This window comes from Epinephelus moara, chromosome 8 (genome assembly GCF_006386435.1).
Source record: "Epinephelus moara isolate mb chromosome 8, YSFRI_EMoa_1.0, whole genome shotgun sequence".
Lineage (NCBI taxonomy): Eukaryota > Metazoa > Chordata > Actinopteri > Perciformes > Serranidae > Epinephelus > Epinephelus moara.
Window position 1 is genome coordinate 20,577,994 of NC_065513.1, and position 18,287 is coordinate 20,596,280.

The window sequence follows — 18,287 nt, forward strand, 5'->3', positions numbered from 1 at the left end:
TTTTGAAAGAACAAATGGACGTGACGTGCAGAGATTTATTTAGAGAAGGCTGCTAAATCATTAAACTTCTAACCGGGTGTATTTACATTTAATTGCATGGTTATATGTCAGTTGTCAGACCTCCCTCTCTCTCCTCTCTTCTTCTCTTTCTTCCTTTCTCTCCCTCTTGTACACCATAAGGTCAGAGGTTAAGCAGGCAGCTCTTCAGAGGGTCTGTTCCTCCTTAACCCTTTGTCTCCAGACAAACTCGAGCCAGGATGAGGAAAGGGGGAGAGGAGGGGGGAGGAGTAGTGAGGTCCCATGCAAGGGCCTCTGACTCTGAAGATGGATTGCGTCGCTTCATGTTTGCTTGTACAGTAAGAGAGCGCTGTGATGACTTCTGTATGGCTGGAAGTGGGCTGGGAGAATAAAGCTTTGGGTAAAGTGGTAAAGTAATATTAAACATAGAAAGTGTGCGTGTGTGTGTGTGTGTGTGTGTGTGTGTGTGTGTGTGTGTGTGTGTGTGTGTGTGTGGGACCTTAATCCATCTGTGGAGGACTTTCTCAGACACACTGGTAAGACAGTAGATTGATGAACCTTTGCGATCAAAGAGCCTAAGTGGTGCTTATCGTTATCTCCCCGCCGTCCCCCTCAACACACACACACACACACACACACACACACACATACACACCACTAACCCTCCGACTGCCCTCTCTACATATTCTCCTTTTCTCATCCTTCTACTCCACAATGGTTTCTAACAGACACAGAGCACAAACAACCACATATACACACATCTTTTTTTGTTGCGTCCACAGATGAGACACTACATGTCAAAACAGAGAAAGACTGACATTTTTAAATGTCACACATTTGGCCTGCAGACCTATATTTTTGTATGGCAACTAAACTGGGAGGGTTGCTGAGGAGGGCTTATGTTTCTGCTGTATTGTTTGTCCAAGCTGCTGCTCGGCTACAGGGAGTAATTCCTCCTGCAAAGTAAGGCTTTTTAAAAGGCATCAAAGACTTATTAAAGGCTTATTTCATTACAGTCTGAACTATTGGTTTGAATCTATAAATGTGTATCTGGAGTCTCTTGCAGGACACTGAGAGGCATTTGTGTGATGTCTGGCATTAGTGATGCCATTTTGTGTGGAATAAGTGGACTGAAATGGAGTGTAATTGGTAAAGTTGATTATGGTTCGTCTCTATGGGTCTGATGGTGCTCCGTCTCTGTGGCAGTAAAGGGCGACAGCTCAGTAACTCCTGACCAGCATGGCGCAAGTTAAACAGCTGGTACACTGGAATGCAGCAGAAAATAGAGAAGATTTGGTTCTATGCAATTTGATGTTTCAGAAGTGTGAAAGTAAATATTACCTTTTATGTTTTCTTTGCTTAATGGCTTTCCAAAAACTTGAAGCAACAGTTTAGCCAAAAATACATGTTTTTCCCCTTACCTTTATTATTATTTATCAGTCTAGATAGTTTTGGTTTGAGTTGCTGAGTGCTTGTGATATTGGCCGTAGAGATGTTTGCCCTCTCTCAAATATAATGGAACTAGAAGAGTTGAGAGGCACCTGATTTGGCCACATGCTGCGCAATGATGCATGGAGAATCCTTTTATAGTCAAATTAGATGGTACTATCCTTGTGGTGCTCGTAGGACTGGAAGAAAAAACATTTGAAAAACTCAACAGCAATGTCTCCCCCCAGGAATCATGACCCGTTTACTCAAGATAATCCACAGAGCTTGTGAGCAGTTTCATGTTGGAACACTTTTCTTTCTACCAAACTACACCTGCCAATCCTACCACAGCGCAGAAGCTTGTGTGCATCTGCTAGCTCACCTAGCACCACTGAGCTAGCTCATCATACAGCTCAGCTGAGTGTTTACATCTCACCTGAAGCCTCTGGTCCATGAGCAGATTCACGTTTCCTTCTGTGTGGTGATTTGGTTAGCTGGTGTAGAAAGAAAATAGTTCCACATGAAACTGCTCACAACAAGGTCTGTGAATAACCAGGTCATGACTTCTGCAAAGAGCCATGACCTGCAACACTCAACAATCTACAACTCACACCAAACTAAACTGGATTATTAAATAGCACCACAGGTAAGAAGAAAAATATTTGTTTTTTAATTGGAGGTGAACTGTCTCTTTGAGAAAGAAATCTTACCAAAGCTTATTCTGGTGTTCTTAGAGCTTCATCAGACTGAGTGGGATGTGAAAGTTGGGAAAGTATCTTTGTACAATGGGTTGACGGATGTATCAAGCTAATCTTTTTCAGTGTATGTTAATACACTATTCCATAAGTATCTGTAATTGGAACCAGTAAGCAATGTATGGCACTAAGAGGACAGCACAATGGCAGTACAATAATGCAAAACAATGAATGTTTGGCCATTACATGTGGTGCAACAAAGTAGGATGGTGGAGGTTTATTTGAATGATACTATCCATCCTTGTTATTTAAAAGCCACAAGAATGGTCTAATGCTGTTAAGCACAGTATCGAAACAAGACAGAGACTCGAAGCTAATTTCCCCCTAAATGAGAGTTTATGGCTGAAACAGCCCTGAAGTCACTGAAGTAGATCTTAATATGAACATAAGGGCTGTCAAGGATAAGAGGCCGAGTAGGAGTGTGTGTGTGTTTGTGTGTGTTTGTGTGGGGTGGATGGAGGGGGTGGGGTGCTTGGGTTGTCCTGCATGTTGCGTCTGAAAGACGAAGGGAGAGGCTAAGGGTCAAACCAACAGCAGACAGGCCAGTCCAGGGTCAGAGGGCTCAGACTAACCTGATCAGTGATGGCTGTTTATCTGGCCACCCCGAACCTAACCGTGATGGAGCTGCCTGATCCGTTCCCCTAATGCTGGACTCTCGCTTTTCCCAGATCAACAACTCAGTGCCAGTTTTGAAGAAAAGCTGAACCTACTGAAAAAACATATGGATGCAAACATGAAAAATCAGATGCAGGATATCTTGTTGGCCGTGCCTGGCCATCACGTCCCAGGATCCCTGCTTTTCCTGTCACTCTCCCCAGTGGAAGCAAAGTTTTTAAAAAGGACACTGTGATGTGAGCAAGAATAATTGTTTTAACTCCTAACATACCGCCGTGGTCCCAAGACCGGCAGCCAAACACACATGACAGGGTGAAAGGGATAGAGGCGCTCCCGCAGTGGGAGGTGGTGGGGGTTGTGGGACGTCATGGAGCCAACGTCCCGTCTGATTACAGCCAGAAGACTGAAGAGGCACGCTAGTCCTCCACACACACACACACACACACATACGCACACACACACACACACACACACAAATAAAGATACACAAAAACACTCTCTTTGAGACAGACACAGAACCAGCAAGACGGACAGACATGTACACACACACACACACACACACACACACACACACACACACACACACACACATACTGACACACCTATTCAGTCAAGAGATTACACCCCATTCCCCCTAACCTCACTGCAGTCCCCTTGGCCAGACAGGACACATAGCATAATGATATCACTACCAGCAGGACTTCACATTGCCGCTCTTCTGTTTGCTCACTGTACAGACCGGCTGTGGCCCCTCACAGTCTTTGGATAAAGGAACGTTGTCAGCTCATTATGGTGCATGTGCCTGGGCCTGTAGCCAAAATTTTAAATAATACTCAAGTCATGAGTCCACGTTCTTGCAATGCAACCCCCCTGTCTCCTAAATTCTGTTTGACTTTCACAAAGGAAGTCTCAGTTTTTTAATCTGATTTTTAATTTCCTAAAAATTCTTGTCCACAGTTTCAGGAATAAAATTCTGGATTGTTTTTTTCTTGCTTTATATTGTTTGAATGATCTTTTAACAAATTCAAAACTTTCCTATTTTCTCAGGTTTATCATTAATTACTGTATGTGTAATCAGTATCTTTAGAACAACAATGTATAAAATGATAAAGTGAAAACAATGTGAAAGGTGTAACTTGTAGAGATGAACCTATATAAAATTAGGACCTGAATCTGCAGCTCCCCTGAGCTTTATAGCGAGTTATAGCTTATCGGTAATCTGTCTGGCCCCCAGCTTTACTGTTTTGGTTCACTCTCATCGCTCTGTAGGACACAACCTACTTAGCACCAAACTGCAGACAGACCAAGGTATGTGGGATTTATACTTGTGCGTCAGCTCTATGCAGAGCCTACACCTTAGGCTACACACATGGCCTGCATAAGTAGCCTACTGTTGTGAGCATTTATACCTGTGCAGTGGTGTGTCTGTGTCACTCTGCAGCTACACCACCAAAACACTAGTCAGCGGTGGGGTTTCTGTGAGGTGCTATAAAGAGTAGTTGATTCAAAACACACCCAAAACACACTTTGAACATGGCTTAATAGAGACAATTTCAAACACAAACACACAAAATGGCATCACTATAACTCGCAGCAGAGCGGGTCGTCCACCAATTGGAAGATCGGCAGTTCTCCAGCCCACATGTTGAAGTATCTTTGAGCAAGATACTGAACCCCAAATTGCTCCTAATGGCTGTTCCATCGGTGTGTGACTGTGTTAAAAATTGAGTTGCAGGTGGCACCTTGTATGGTAGCCTCGGCCACCAGTGTATGAATGTGTGTGAATGGGTGAGTGTGACTCAAGTGCAGGTCCATTTACATTTTCCCCACAAATACAACAAGCTAATGTTTTTAGCACATGCCTATGGCATTTTACATTGTATAAATTAGCCTAGTAGCTTGTGGACTTTTCTCTTCTCATATGAAACCAGGGACAACAGCAACATTTAACAAAGGTAACATTACAAAATTTGGCTCCATTACAACTCACTAGGTTCACCAATATAACAACTGTCTTATACTAAACACATTTTCCAAACAAATATAACATGCTAACGTTATTAGCACAAGCCTGTGGCATTTTACATTGTATGAATTAGCCTAGCAACCAGAGATTTCCTCTGCTCAGATGAAGCCAGGATAAATCCCAAAGTATAAATCCGCAAAAGATAAAAAGATTTAAAATGCTATTCTGTGGAGTCTTTATTGTCTTCACAATTTACAGTTTCCTATCTGTGAAATTAAACTAAATAAAAGCTTTATTTCCACTGAGGGAAATTGTTTCAGCTTCCAAAAATAGAGAGAAGGTCTCCGTCGCCATAACGCGTAGTTATTTTGGTAGCTATACCTTATTCACGTGGTTCCCAACCTTTTGACATTCTATGCCCTTATAGTGCGGAGTTCAACCAAAAAAGTGATTGCCCTTCTTGGTTTCATTAAAATTTTTTGTAGTGGCCCAAAGAAGTATTACTATATAGTGTTTCACATGAAAAATGCAAAGATTTGACTCAGTCAGAAAGAATAGACATAATTTTGTCCATCAGTTGTATCTGGCATATTGTTCTTAGGATCCCTCAAGCTGCCCTGACCTTAGATTGGGAACCGCTATTTCATTAATAACTGAAAGACTAGTTATAAAATCTATAAAAAATATATCTAACACATGGTGTTGTATTCAGAGATTATATGCTTGGATTTGACTTTTTTAAAGGTCCCACGTGTCTCAACATTCCCCAGCAGGCCTCCCTCTCGACCTGCATTTGGGCTGCCGGGGCCTTCCTGCAGGCTTGTCGACACTTGTGTACAAGCATGTTTGCAAACAGCCCAGACAAGACCACTGCTGGGAGACAAACACAAAACACAAACATCAATAAACAAACAAATCCATTCACACACCCCACTCCCTCCAAACACTGTGTGCACAAGCAGCCCAATTCCAAAGCACTCGCTCAGCCTGCTGTCAGATGCCACGGTTTGCCAGCTGCAGCATTGTTTGGTTCGTACTCAATGCATTTCTGTGATCGTGTCTCATTATTAATAGATGGTGTCAGAGAGTCGCTGGCCTCTCTCTCTGACAAGGCATTAGCATAAACACAGACTTCCTCTCAGTATCTGTTTGCACCACACTGTTGACCTTTAATTATGGATGTCTAAATGTTTGTTACCTGTGCACTCAACTGTGTGTTTGTGTGTGTGTGTGTGTGTGTGTGTGTGTGTGTGTGTGTGTGTCTGTGTGCAAGCTACAGTGAAAGTGGAGGCTTTGTAGGTTTCAGTATTCAGTCATGCTTTTTCATTTTTGCATTGTAAGAGTTTAAATAGAGGCTTCAATGAGATCAAGAACAGAATAACACTTCATCCCATATATTACTATTTTTACAAGCTGAAGTAAAAACATAAAAATAAAAATCATATCATGACTTGACAACACAACTTGACAACACAAAAAAAAGACTTAGGTGTGTTTCTACTTCTCATTGATATATCATATTCAATATATTCAACTTATCATACTCCTTTTGTATATTTCACCATATATTTAATATTCTATTGTTCTAAAACTGGGCCCAATGAGTGACCCTGACCCGGGGAACCCACTGTTTGTCTGGTTGGGACTGGTTGTGAATTGTAAAAACTGTGTTTACTGTATTTAGTGTTACTGTAATTTGAAGCATTTTCTGGCACAAGAATTTTTTTCGGGATAAATAAAGTCCTATTGAATTGAATTGAACTGAATTGAATTGAATTGGGGCGGCATGGTGGTGTAGTGGTTAGCACTGTCGCCTCACAGCAAGAGAGTTCCTTCTGTTGCCTTCTGTGTGGAGTTTGCATGTTCTCCACATGTCAGTGTGGGTTTTTCTCTGGGTACTCCGGCTTCCTCCCACAATCCAAAGCCACGCAGGTAAATTGGTGACTCTAAATTGCCCGTTGGTGTGAATGTGCACATGAATGGTTGTCTGTCTCTATGTGTCAGCCCTGTGATAATCTGGTGACCTGTCCAGGGTGTACCCTGCCTCTCGCCCAATGTCAGCCGGGATAGGCTCCAGCCCCCCCATGACCCCAAGGGGATAAGTGGTTCCGGAAAATGAATGAATGAATTTAACTCTTTCATCATTAGGCAACTGACAGAGTTTCAAAGAAACACCAAACAGCCAATGAAGATGCTTCAGTCACAAATGCTGCAATCCTAAATGATAAGGAAACCAGAGAACTACACATAAAACATCACATCATTCACAAAGAAACACACTGCAGGGTACTTTACTACAGCAGTCAACAATAATCAACAATTTCATACATATCGTATTTATCAGTCATATCCAATACCTGTTCTAATAAACATAACCTCAACAGCACAAACCTGAAGCCCTGCCAACAGTAAACAAAATCTTCAGGGATGCATACAACGTAGATGTGTGTGTTAAAAAAATGTCATGTGTACATCATGTAATTCAACATTTGAAAATGAAAGAGGAATTGCAATGTAAATAAAATCAGATTTTATTTTCAAATTTTAGTTTATAAATTATTATTGTTATTTCAATCATTTTACTGTGTGTTTTATTTTGTGGCTTGTGTAAGTTGTGGAGCCTAAACAATTTAGTGAGCATAGGGCTGCATGGCTCTGTTTGTGGGACGTTTCAAGCGCCCTTGGGTGCCCTGTGCTGGCCACGGGGCCCTAGACAGCTGCTAAGTGTGCTTCTGTGTTGGGCTAGCTCTGGAAACAGAGCTTGTTTATCAAAAAAAAGTGCCAGTTGAAGGATTGACCCCCCTGACAGAGGTCTGGGCTGAGCCCTATGTCCTCAAATCCTATAAACACCCTGACATACACATGACCTGTGCTGGGCTGCTGCAACTGGATTTGCTTCGTTTATTACTTTTGACTGATAAATATTATTCATAATTGTTATTAACTGGCTCCTGGCCTCTTGTCATTTGCAAAAGTGGTCCCTGGGCAAAGCAAGGTGTGTATCACTGCCCTTTAGGGGCAAGGGAGGAGCTGATTAACAGATAACCTGTTATCAAACCCACAACATTTGGATACTACCCAAGATCCAGTGGTCTCCAAATATCTCAAATATGAGCACTAAAGCACAGAGAAATGTGTATAAATAATACAGAAGGACAATATTATTTTCCATTTGATGCAGTGGCACATCGTTTATTATTTGGATTGAATATGTCACTTAGGAGAGGGTGATTTAGCTTTTGTGACACACTGAAACAATAAATGTGCAACTTAAGAGGACATTTAAGGGGTAACATAACAATTAATAAAAATGAACAATGCTACCAAGATTCTTTATTGTCCTCATGGACTTCGTGCCTGCCATTATAGATTCTAACCAATCTAACCAATCTTTTTCTCCTTGTCTTCCTCAGCTGTTAAAAGGTCTGCTGGTGTTTACATGGGTGTTACGTCTCCATCTCCTCAGCCTCACACTGTGCCCTGTGTCACCTGACACAACATGCTTTTATTGTAATAGCATCATTCCATTAGTATTAATAAAGTACTCTGTGTGTGTGTGTGTGTGTGTGGGCAGCAAGCCATCCATTCATCAAAAATGGATACAGCGGCATCTCTGCCTGCAGCTATCTGTGTTGTTGTTTTTCCCCTCCACTGCCTTTTGCCTTCCTTTCCCTCCCATTTGTGTTGTGTGTGTGTGTGTGTGCACGTGACACACATTAACATCAGATGCATTTTTCTGGTTTTGCTGCTTTCACTGTCAGCATCGCCATCTTCGCCACACCTGGCAACTATTATGCAAAAATAACAGCACACAGCATTTCCATTAGGCGTGCTAATGCCACCTTGCTCTGTGCTCACAGTATGAACATGTAATGTCAAATTAGCATGAACTCAATTACATATGGCTCCTACTTACTGTAAAGGTGATAAGTCTTTAAAGATATTTTAGGTGTGAACTAAACCATGAATGTCCTGGATATATTCATCATTTCGTGATGAACATTACTGTAGGTGACAGAGACTACTACTGCCTGACTTTTCAATCTCACCACAACACAAAGTCTATTTTGGCAGCTGTTTTGGAGCTTCCTCAGCAGGTGGAACTGTAGATGTTTCTGAGCACTTCGAGGACCTCTCATCCATGCTGTCTTAAAAACTGAGTTTCTGAGTTTGTCACAGAACCCCAATACCACCACAAGGTCCATTGACTAGCTGCTCCAGAGCTTTTGATTGAGATCATTGAGGTCAGGTACTGCATCCAATGTCAAGAATAACCCTTTGAACCTCACTTCTCAGGATCAGTAACTGACTTTTGTAAAGCGCACAAACATTTCATATTTTCATTTATACTCATTGCCCTAATGTGTATCATAAATGAGTCAAAGATTGTGGCCCTAACTTGCTACACTACACCACACCAGATAAACATATACAGTTATTACTGGAGTGTTGAGAGGACACACATTTTGCTATCTGGCCTCTGACAAGGCCTACGAAGTAAGTGGCACTTAAAGGAAAATTTCTGTGTTATTTATCCTGGACCCTATTTTCCTATTTTGTTGTTACTAAGTGAGTAATGGAGACAACAGTTTTTGAAATTAGTCCAGTATTGAGCGAGACCTCTGCAGCCACAGTGCAAAACAAGCTGCAGTGTAATCCCTATGGGCAATTGGGCTCCATCAATTTACATGCATTAAAAGTGCTATTTTTTCCCACTGGCAGGCTCAGACTGTTATTGTAAGTGTCTGACAACATTACAGAAAGGACCCTACAGAGAAATTAAATGTTTCCTTTTGTTGGTCTTTTTACTACTGTGACCAAGTCTCGCTCAAGGAAAAGTCTCGATCTAAAACTTCAGGATAGGTGACTTGCTGCAAGAAAACCAACAGTGGATACATTAGTGAGAGATAGAGACAGAAGTGCCAGGAAGAGTTAGTTCTGTTGGAATACAGAAAGCGTAGCTTAGTGTAAAAAGATTTTCAGTGTCATGGCTGAATATTTAGCTGATTTCGACAATATGGAAAATCTGCAGATTTCAATACGAGACTTTGCAATCATTTCATACTTGTTACACAGACTAACAAACGCACCAGAAAGGTACAGAAAAACGTTTTATTTCTCTGTAGGGTCTAAAAACTAGCACTTTTAATGGACATTAATTGATGGTACGCTATTGTCTGTACGGATTATATTGCCGCCTATTTCACCGCTGCAGCTACGTCTCTATCAATACTGAATGAATTTTAAAATTTGTTGTTGCCATTAGTCACTTATACAGAAAAACCTTTTAAAAGCCTTAACATTTAGTTTCCTAATTGTATTTACTAATCAAATGTCATCATCTAATACCCAAGACTCTGAATAGAAATATTCTAGAAGTCTTCTGTCTAATTTTATTCACATTTCTCCCAGATGTATTTGGTATGTATAACTTGAGCGTTTCTCAAATATAATTTAAAATACATTTTTGAAGGTTTTGGTAGCACTTGTGGTCTAGTGGTTTACGATGTTGTGTGGTTTCACTGGTTTAATTGAGGCTATGGATATTTGTTGCATGTCATCTTTTCCTCCTCCCACATTTTTAGGGTCATTGTCAGACTCCAACAAATCCTTACATAAATTCAGCCCACATCTTTCAATCCAAAGTAGCCTCAAAAATTTCACACAACTGATCTTGTTTCTGACTTGTTTACAGTTCAGTGTCATCATGTGTGCCCATGTCTGTCAGTCTAGAGTAAGGTGAAGAGCGTGGTGTGTGGTGGCGTGCTTTGCGTGCACTGTCCAGCATCATTCAAAGCTTCAGCAGTGGAAAGGTGTGACATTAAGTGTGATTTTTGTGCTTAAAGTGAAAAAATCACACATCTCCCTGTGGTAACACCTGTCAATCAAATGTCTGAAACTCATGTTTCAGTGGTCACAACACTGAGGTCTGTGCTGTACACACATTTTCAGTTGTTTTTCAATCATGTATGGGTGGTTTAAATAGACCAACTAGGAGACAATGGGCCCCTGGGCACACATAAGATAAAAGCCCACTGCAAGCAGAGCCGTGTTTCTCATAGTAGTCTTGTGTTTTGATTTTTTTTTTATTTGATTTGTCACAAAGATCTATTTTTTACATTTTAAACAAAAACAGCTCAAACCATAATTCATAAACATGCAGTGACTGCAGATCAGAACAAACTGGGACTCCTTGTCAAAATGATGAATCATTTGTGCCATAAGTTTATTGAAGTTCATTGTCTTCAAGTTTACAGTTGAGGTCACTCACAGAGTTTTACATTATGACTAATAAACAAACTTTAAATCAACTATTCAACGCTAGTTCAGTGAAGTCAGTTTTAAAGCAACAGGGAAACTTCTGTTTACAGTTAATTTGAAGCAAGTTTTTTACGCTGTGTTAGGTGCATTTTTTGGCTTGCCTTTTTTCTGTGCATTACGTCTCTGTGAGATAACCTGATATTGTTTCACAAGGTCCTCCTGGTCCTTAATGTACTCCTTGATCTAAGAGGAAGACAGAAGGAAATAATGAGTCAATTGTTTTCTGTTGCTCTGGCTGTTTGTCTCCATCTCTGCTCTGTCAGGGTACGTACCTTGTCCAGCTGTTTCTCCGTGTCATTCATATCCACAGCTTCCCTCCCTTCTATCTTGTCATCTGTCATCTCGTAGAGGTTGAGGGTTGCCATCTTAATCCTTCCGAGTGTTATTGTCTTCTTTGCTGCTCTTTCCAGAAAGTGATTCCACTCCCTTTCCTGTGTGATGACAGGGACACGTGAACTTCACACTGAGGATTGTAGTTGAATTTTGAAGCAACCTTTGATTTGTTGTTAGCTCTGATCCTGGGCTTTAACGGGGGCTCATGTCTAGTACCAATATGAGAGCCTCGGAGTGCATCTTCTCTAGCTCTCCCTGGAGCTGGTACAGCTGGCTGTTCTTCTGCAGCCGAATAAAGTGATGCTGGTCCTCCAGTGTCTGCAGTGTTTTTTTCTGCTGGTCGATCTGCTCCTGCACCTCAATATATTTCTGATAGAGATGGTCCCTGAAGTGGACACAGTTCTCTAAATGGCCGATGAGCTCCTTCACACTATTAAACTGTAACACACACACATTAAAGGTGTAGAAACCAAAACTGATCTTCATTAACTACTCAAAACATGCACATGAACACACCTGCAAGCATCATACAAATTACTGCACTTTTTTTAAAATAAAAAAATAAATCTGTAGGAAAAAACTACCTCATCCACAGTAAGGGTATATATGCATAGTGAATGCAGGGTGTCGACAGGTATCAGACACTTATGTTTAATGATTTTTGGACAGATCATTGTTTTCTTATTCAAGCACTGCAGGTTAGTAGTATATATGTGGTCCCATGCAGAGGTAGGTTTTATGTAAGATTAGGATTATCAGAGTGAGTTAAATCAATCTACATTTTGCCAATAGGTAACAAAGTAAAAAGACAAAGACGTATTAGACTCAGTGGTAAGTTTAAAGATTTGTAACATCAGAAATGTGGACTTTCCCGCAGAAGAGCTTGACTCATTTTGACAAAAAGAAATTAAAAAATGGATAAATTAAATTAGATCAAACGTTTGTGGCAATTTAAGGTCCAGGGTATAGGATTTAACTGTGATGAAACCTCTCCCGTGTGCCAAGCATGTAGAACTACAGTGGCCGACGTGAATATATGAAAACACAAATGGCCCTATCTAGAGCCAGTGTTTGCTTTGGACGTTCTGGGCCACTGTAGAAACAAAATGGCGGACAGCATGAGAGAGGACCCACTTTGTATGTAGATAAAACAGCTCATTCTGAGGTAACAAAAACACAATGATTCTTATTTTCAGCCGGTTATAAACTACTGGAAACATATTTATTCATTTTATTGTATATAATTTCTGCAAATAAGCTCCTAAATTGTACATACTGGACCTTTAATACCTCACAAATTGAAATTTAAGACTATTCAATTACTTTAAGAGCTAATATTTACAAAGACATTGTAAGACTTTTTAAAGACCTGCAGACACCCTGGTCGAATGATGCGAGGCCATAATCGACAGACAAGGTGAGTCAAGATTTAGGGAGGTTTACCATCATGACTAAACAGTTAGTTATTTATCTGCAATATTATATAATATTATAATATTATTTGGGATGTACAGGACTTGATATGTTTGGTGGTCCTGTGCGTTTCAATTGACAGATGGTTTAGTACTTAATGGATCTTTTTATGATTGATGAAATTTATATTGAGTCACACGTTTCTCTGCCGTGTAAAAATCCTTGCAGTACCTTAGTCATTTTGACCATGCGCTCCATGTAGTCCTGATACAAAGAGTGTCTCTGCACCTGACGCTGTAGCTCCTGCTTCCTCTCCATCACTTCAACATACTCCACCTCAAGCCTCTCTATATTAGCTTCAAGTTGAAGCAACTCTTCACTCTCCTCCTCAGCAGCTGGATACACTAATTTCTCCTGCAGGGAGGGCGATAGGGATTCAGTGAGGTTTAGTGAAATTGAAATCAAATAAGTAGCTACAGTGAGTCTAGCACAGGAGTGGTGAGTGAAATGGTCCTCTACTGTACCTTGAGAAACTTATCATAGGTTTTGTGTAACTCCTTCGCTTTCTTAAACTCCCCCTGCAACTCATCTGTGTTCTGTTCCAAGATCGCCAACCTCTACATGAAAAGACACAGCAGGCAAAAATTACTGAGGAATATTTATGTAGCATGGTCAATCGAGACAGTGAGCATTAAGACAGATAATAAAATGGTAAATGGATTGCATTGCTTTTACAGTACATGTCACTTTCACCCATTCACATACACATTCATACACAGGTGGCCACACACACTCACAGCACTGTGGGGTTTAGTATCTTGCCCAAAGATATTTCAGCATGCGGACTGAGGAGCCAGGGATTGTACCGCCAATTTTTTGATTACCAGATGATCTGCTCTACCTCCTGAGCCACAGATGTTGCCGGTGGGGTAGGGAAGATGGGGATTGGTAGGCACACTTTTCACTCTCTGCTATACTTCTCTGGTTAGAACCAGTAGTAATTGAAAGGTTAAGGTCTCAGCTATAAATAAATATGTTTTAATGTACTACGATTTCTAAAATTAGGAGATTTGTGATTAAAGTCATGCTGTGCATCTGTGCCAACCTGCCCCATCCTGGGGTTGGATGGCACATGTTAAGCAAACAGTAGAAACAATTTCAACATTTAATTCAATCAACAACAAGAAAATGTACATTTAATTGAATACCTACACATTTCAGATCCAGATTCATACTTTAATGTCCTCTATGGAGAAAATTTGTTCTCACAGTCATAAAAATAAACACTCAGAGCAGGTAACCGACCGGACAAGACAGACAAACAGACAAGAACATCACAATAAACACACAGCACACGTCTGTTACAATATGCCACAGCTATATAAAACAGTAATGGCAATGGGCACTAAACTCCTTCCAAAGCGGGCTTTCTTGCAGAGTGGCTGTCTGTATCTGTGCCCCGAGGGGAGGAGGATGAAGCATGGGTTGAGGGGGTGGCAGGGGTTGTGTGCTATGGTCAGTGCTCTGATGGTAGTGGCACTGTTAGTGAGGGCTGGCAGGTTTGGGGTGGGGAGGCCAATTTTAAAATCTTGGTGATTTTCAGGAGCTTGTTTCCGTTGGTGAGAGTAAGTATGGTGAAATACACAGCACAGGAGGATGAGTTCAATGATACTACGATAGAGAAGGAGCATGAGGTAGGGTTTGACTGAAAGAGCATGGCAGAGAGTCTTTGCTGGCAGCGTTTATGTATATCTGTGGTGTGGTGATTAAAGCTCTGTCTATTGTCCAGGATGATGCCAAGGTACTTAAAGCTCTGCACTGCCTCCAACAACATTTTTAAGCAATTCATCATCAGGAATGTCTTATTACTTTTGCCATTTACCAATAAAAATAATAATAATTAACCAAAATTATAAATGTTGTTTTTAAACTTTCAAAGTAGTCTCTAAAAATACAGTTATGGTTGCAACTGTGAGACAAATTTCTGAAATTGTACAGGCAAATCAGGTTTTCCATTGGATCTTATTATTTCAGACAAATAAAGATGACTGCAGTGAGAGAGGAAAAGGAGCATTTTAAGATCTTAAATTTGGATCAGGCTAAGACAAGAGGAAGGCTATTCTCAGGAGCTGAATGGTTAAAATCCCATATGAGCTCAGATATGTCTAGGAGAAATTGGCTGGACTCTGAAGAGATTTTATTTTGAATTTTCCTTTCCTCTGGGACAGACCACTTTCTTTTTACTTTCGATACCATAAAACTGATGAGTCAACCTCACCAAAAAGTTGAGTGACTTTCAGATGTTTTGACAGGTCAAGAAAACAAACATTTTGATAATACATTTTTTCTGAACCCTTAAAATGATGAGGAAAAAAGCTGTGCGCCAACTGTAGCTAACCAACCCTGATCTCCTCAAAGCTGCTAGACATGTGATGGCTAACCCTTAGGGACTGTGCGTTAGTTATGTAACAAAAGGAGGGAGGGCATGGAACAAACTGGGGGGGCCAGTACAAAAAATTTTTAAGCATTGGGGAGGAGCTTATGATTTTATTTTGGCGTAGAGGAGGGGGATACAAATTTAAATGGTGGTATTTTGTATTTATTTTACTGCCATGCCTTCCAAGGTTTGGACGGACAGCATGTTTTCTTTAAAAAAATGGCCCAAATTACACCATTTATCATAGCCAGAAACTATAGGTACAAATTTTTTTTAGGATTCTCACATTTCTGACCTTGGACATATCATGTGCCACAGACCCTTCCATCAGAAAAAAAAATCTAAACCAAATATGAGCTTAAAACAGTGATATTTCAACAAAATAACTATGTCTAGTCTCATTGGAAATTTGGCCAAAAATAAAGAGGGAACTTCAACTTTTAACTTTCAAACATCAAAGGTACGGTGGAGGTAGGATCATGCATTTTCATTTTCAGTCACACAGAGAGGCCCAAGAAAAAATATTTGTAACTTTGGGGAGGGACAAAATGATTAAACAACAACAACAAAAACGAAGTCACACTCCAGCCACCTCCTCTGATAAGTAGGCCTAAAGAACAAAGCACCTTAAGTTAAGATTTTCCTTTAAATAAAACAAGTTGCACAAAAAATAGGCCCATTTAAGTCCTCTCCTTAAGGTTTCCTTAATTTTTTCTTCTTATCTTGGTCTTATACTGAAGGACATTCTTAAAGTTCATTAAACCGTTGCACAGAAGACCTTAGCAACCAAAGTAAGGTAAAAACCTTAAGGTAGGCTACCCCTGAACGCATCTTCACCGCAACATGGCTGAGTGTATGATCTATTCATACCTGTTGGCGCTCCTTGAGCTTTGTCTCCAGCTCTATCTCCTGCCGGCGTTTCCTCAGTAGATCAGTGATGGCAAAGCTATTGTCATGTAACGTTAAAGCTCTTTCTGTCACTGCACCGCCTGCGCCCTCAGCCGACCTCCTGTTCACACACATAGAAGAAAGTTATTAACATTGACTGTTGGGATTGATCCTGGCTGAGCTTCACACGCTCCACCAGCTCAGTATGAACTCACTGTGGGTAAACTCACTGTGAGGACCGCTGCTCACGGCCGCTCCTCCTGCTCATGTTGTCTTTGGAGGTTTTAACGATATCTTCGGGTTTTAAACCGCTCTCCTTCCTCCTCGTGCTGTCGGTGATTAGTTTTCAAACTTTCTACCAGCGCTACCCTCCAGCGTTCCTCCCGGCCGTTTCCATGGTAACACAAACCAGGAACTTTTAAAGGCACAGTCCGTCATTTCAGTGTAAAGAGAAACTTTCAAAACATTTTAATTTTAATTTTCATTCTAATGTCAATTTCAATTTCAATTTTTATTTTTATTTTATCTGAGCCAAACTCTATGAGAACTGAAACGTTTGGGCCATTATCAGAAAATGAATCAACAACTAGAATTCTGATTTTTTTTTTAAATTTTTTTTTTTTACACATATAAAACTGCACAAAGCTCAGATTCTTTTTTTTTTTTAAGGAAAGAAGCTCAAACGTTAAAAGGACAGATAAAGAATCCGCAGGGCATCCCCTTAACAAACAAACACACACAAAAAGTATATACTAGACTTATGCACATTTAACCAATTCTTACAGTAAGATAGTAGGCTATGTTTACGACCTGTAACATTAATCTTATTTTTCTTATGTTTTTATTAGCCTATGTTCTGAAATATTCATTTTATCTATTCGGTTTTTGTTTTTGCTTGTTTGTTTAGTTTTCAGTTCTTGCTTACTAGTCGCTTGTTGGCTTTTTGAAATTGTTTGGTGGGATGTACTATTTACGAACTATTGTTGTACTGTCTAATTTTCATTTGTATTTGTATATAGCCTAACAATACAAAAAGTAAATTAAACTAACATGACCTAATTCAGCAGACACTGAGCAGAAAAACTGACCAATCAGTGAACAACTGTCCAATAAAAACAAAGAAATACAACACAATTCAGGGGAAAAAAGAATACTTAAACACATATATCTAAGTGTGTGTTTATATAGAAAACAAAGATCAAAGCCACACCAAAACTTTAAAAACAAGATCTTCATTTTAATTTAATCTAATAAACAAATCTCTTACAATAAACCAATCATAACTGAAACGTTGATTAATCAATTAGTAGGCTACACTGTTGGAAAATTAATTGCCAAGCAACTTTTCGAGTCAGTTCATCAAACATACTGCCCGTGCATGTCTCAAGGCATGAATAAACTAATAACTGTTAGCTAAAGTCCTAACATCATAGCTCCATACTGGATTATATAGCTCATGACCATGGCTCTGGTACACATTTACGTCAAAGGGCTGAGTCAGGATTATATCAAGTGACTAACTACTGCAACAACATGCTATACATTTTCATCATGTTTTTGTTCATTTTTCTTACTTGATACAGCAGCACAATATATGCTCAGGAAACTGAATGCCTCTACTAGTCTGCGTGTAAGCCAACATTAAAATTAGTAAAGCAATTCAAATGTCTGACTGCTGAGTAGCTCTGCTGTTGACTGGATATTATACATCCTGAATTATCACAGCTTTTTGCTCTGAATGTTTTTTATAGGCTGTTGTTGTAGTGTCCTGTAGTATTTTGTGTGTCTGTAGAGACAGCTCATCCAGGGTTTTGGAAACAGTCAGTCAGCCTCTCGTAACAAACATGCCTTGATTGTAAGTTCTTAAATGGTTCTGGCTGTAGATAGTCTACATTTTAAGTTGACTTGTTTTAACTGAATAAATACTGTCTATCAAGCAGTAATATGAGATAACTTACTGTCTGTTCTTCAGTCCCGGCTCCTCCTGTCTGTCTGTATGAATGAAATGTAATGTAGATAATAGATCATTCAGAACAAAAGGTCCTATACTGCCACCCTGTGGGCATAAAAGAAAACAACAACTGGTACACCCTGAATCTGACCTGGAGTAACC

General features: G+C 40.1%; 1 protein-coding gene across 1 annotated transcript; it reads right to left on the bottom strand.

Moving 5' to 3' along the window:
- Window positions 1–10,965: 10,965 nt before the first annotated feature.
- Window positions 10,966–16,568, bottom strand: LOC126394461 (coiled-coil domain-containing protein 42 like-2-like). Its single transcript, XM_050051279.1, has 7 exons — window positions 16,405–16,568; window positions 16,157–16,295; window positions 13,374–13,466; window positions 13,081–13,263; window positions 11,653–11,874; window positions 11,376–11,534; window positions 10,966–11,286 (listed from the first exon to the last, which is right to left on the bottom strand). Exons 1-7 carry the CDS (start codon window positions 16,440–16,442, stop codon window positions 11,173–11,175), a joined length of 948 nt encoding a protein of 315 aa, XP_049907236.1. The 5' UTR covers window positions 16,443–16,568; the 3' UTR covers window positions 10,966–11,172.
- Window positions 16,569–18,287: the final 1,719 nt, after the last annotated feature.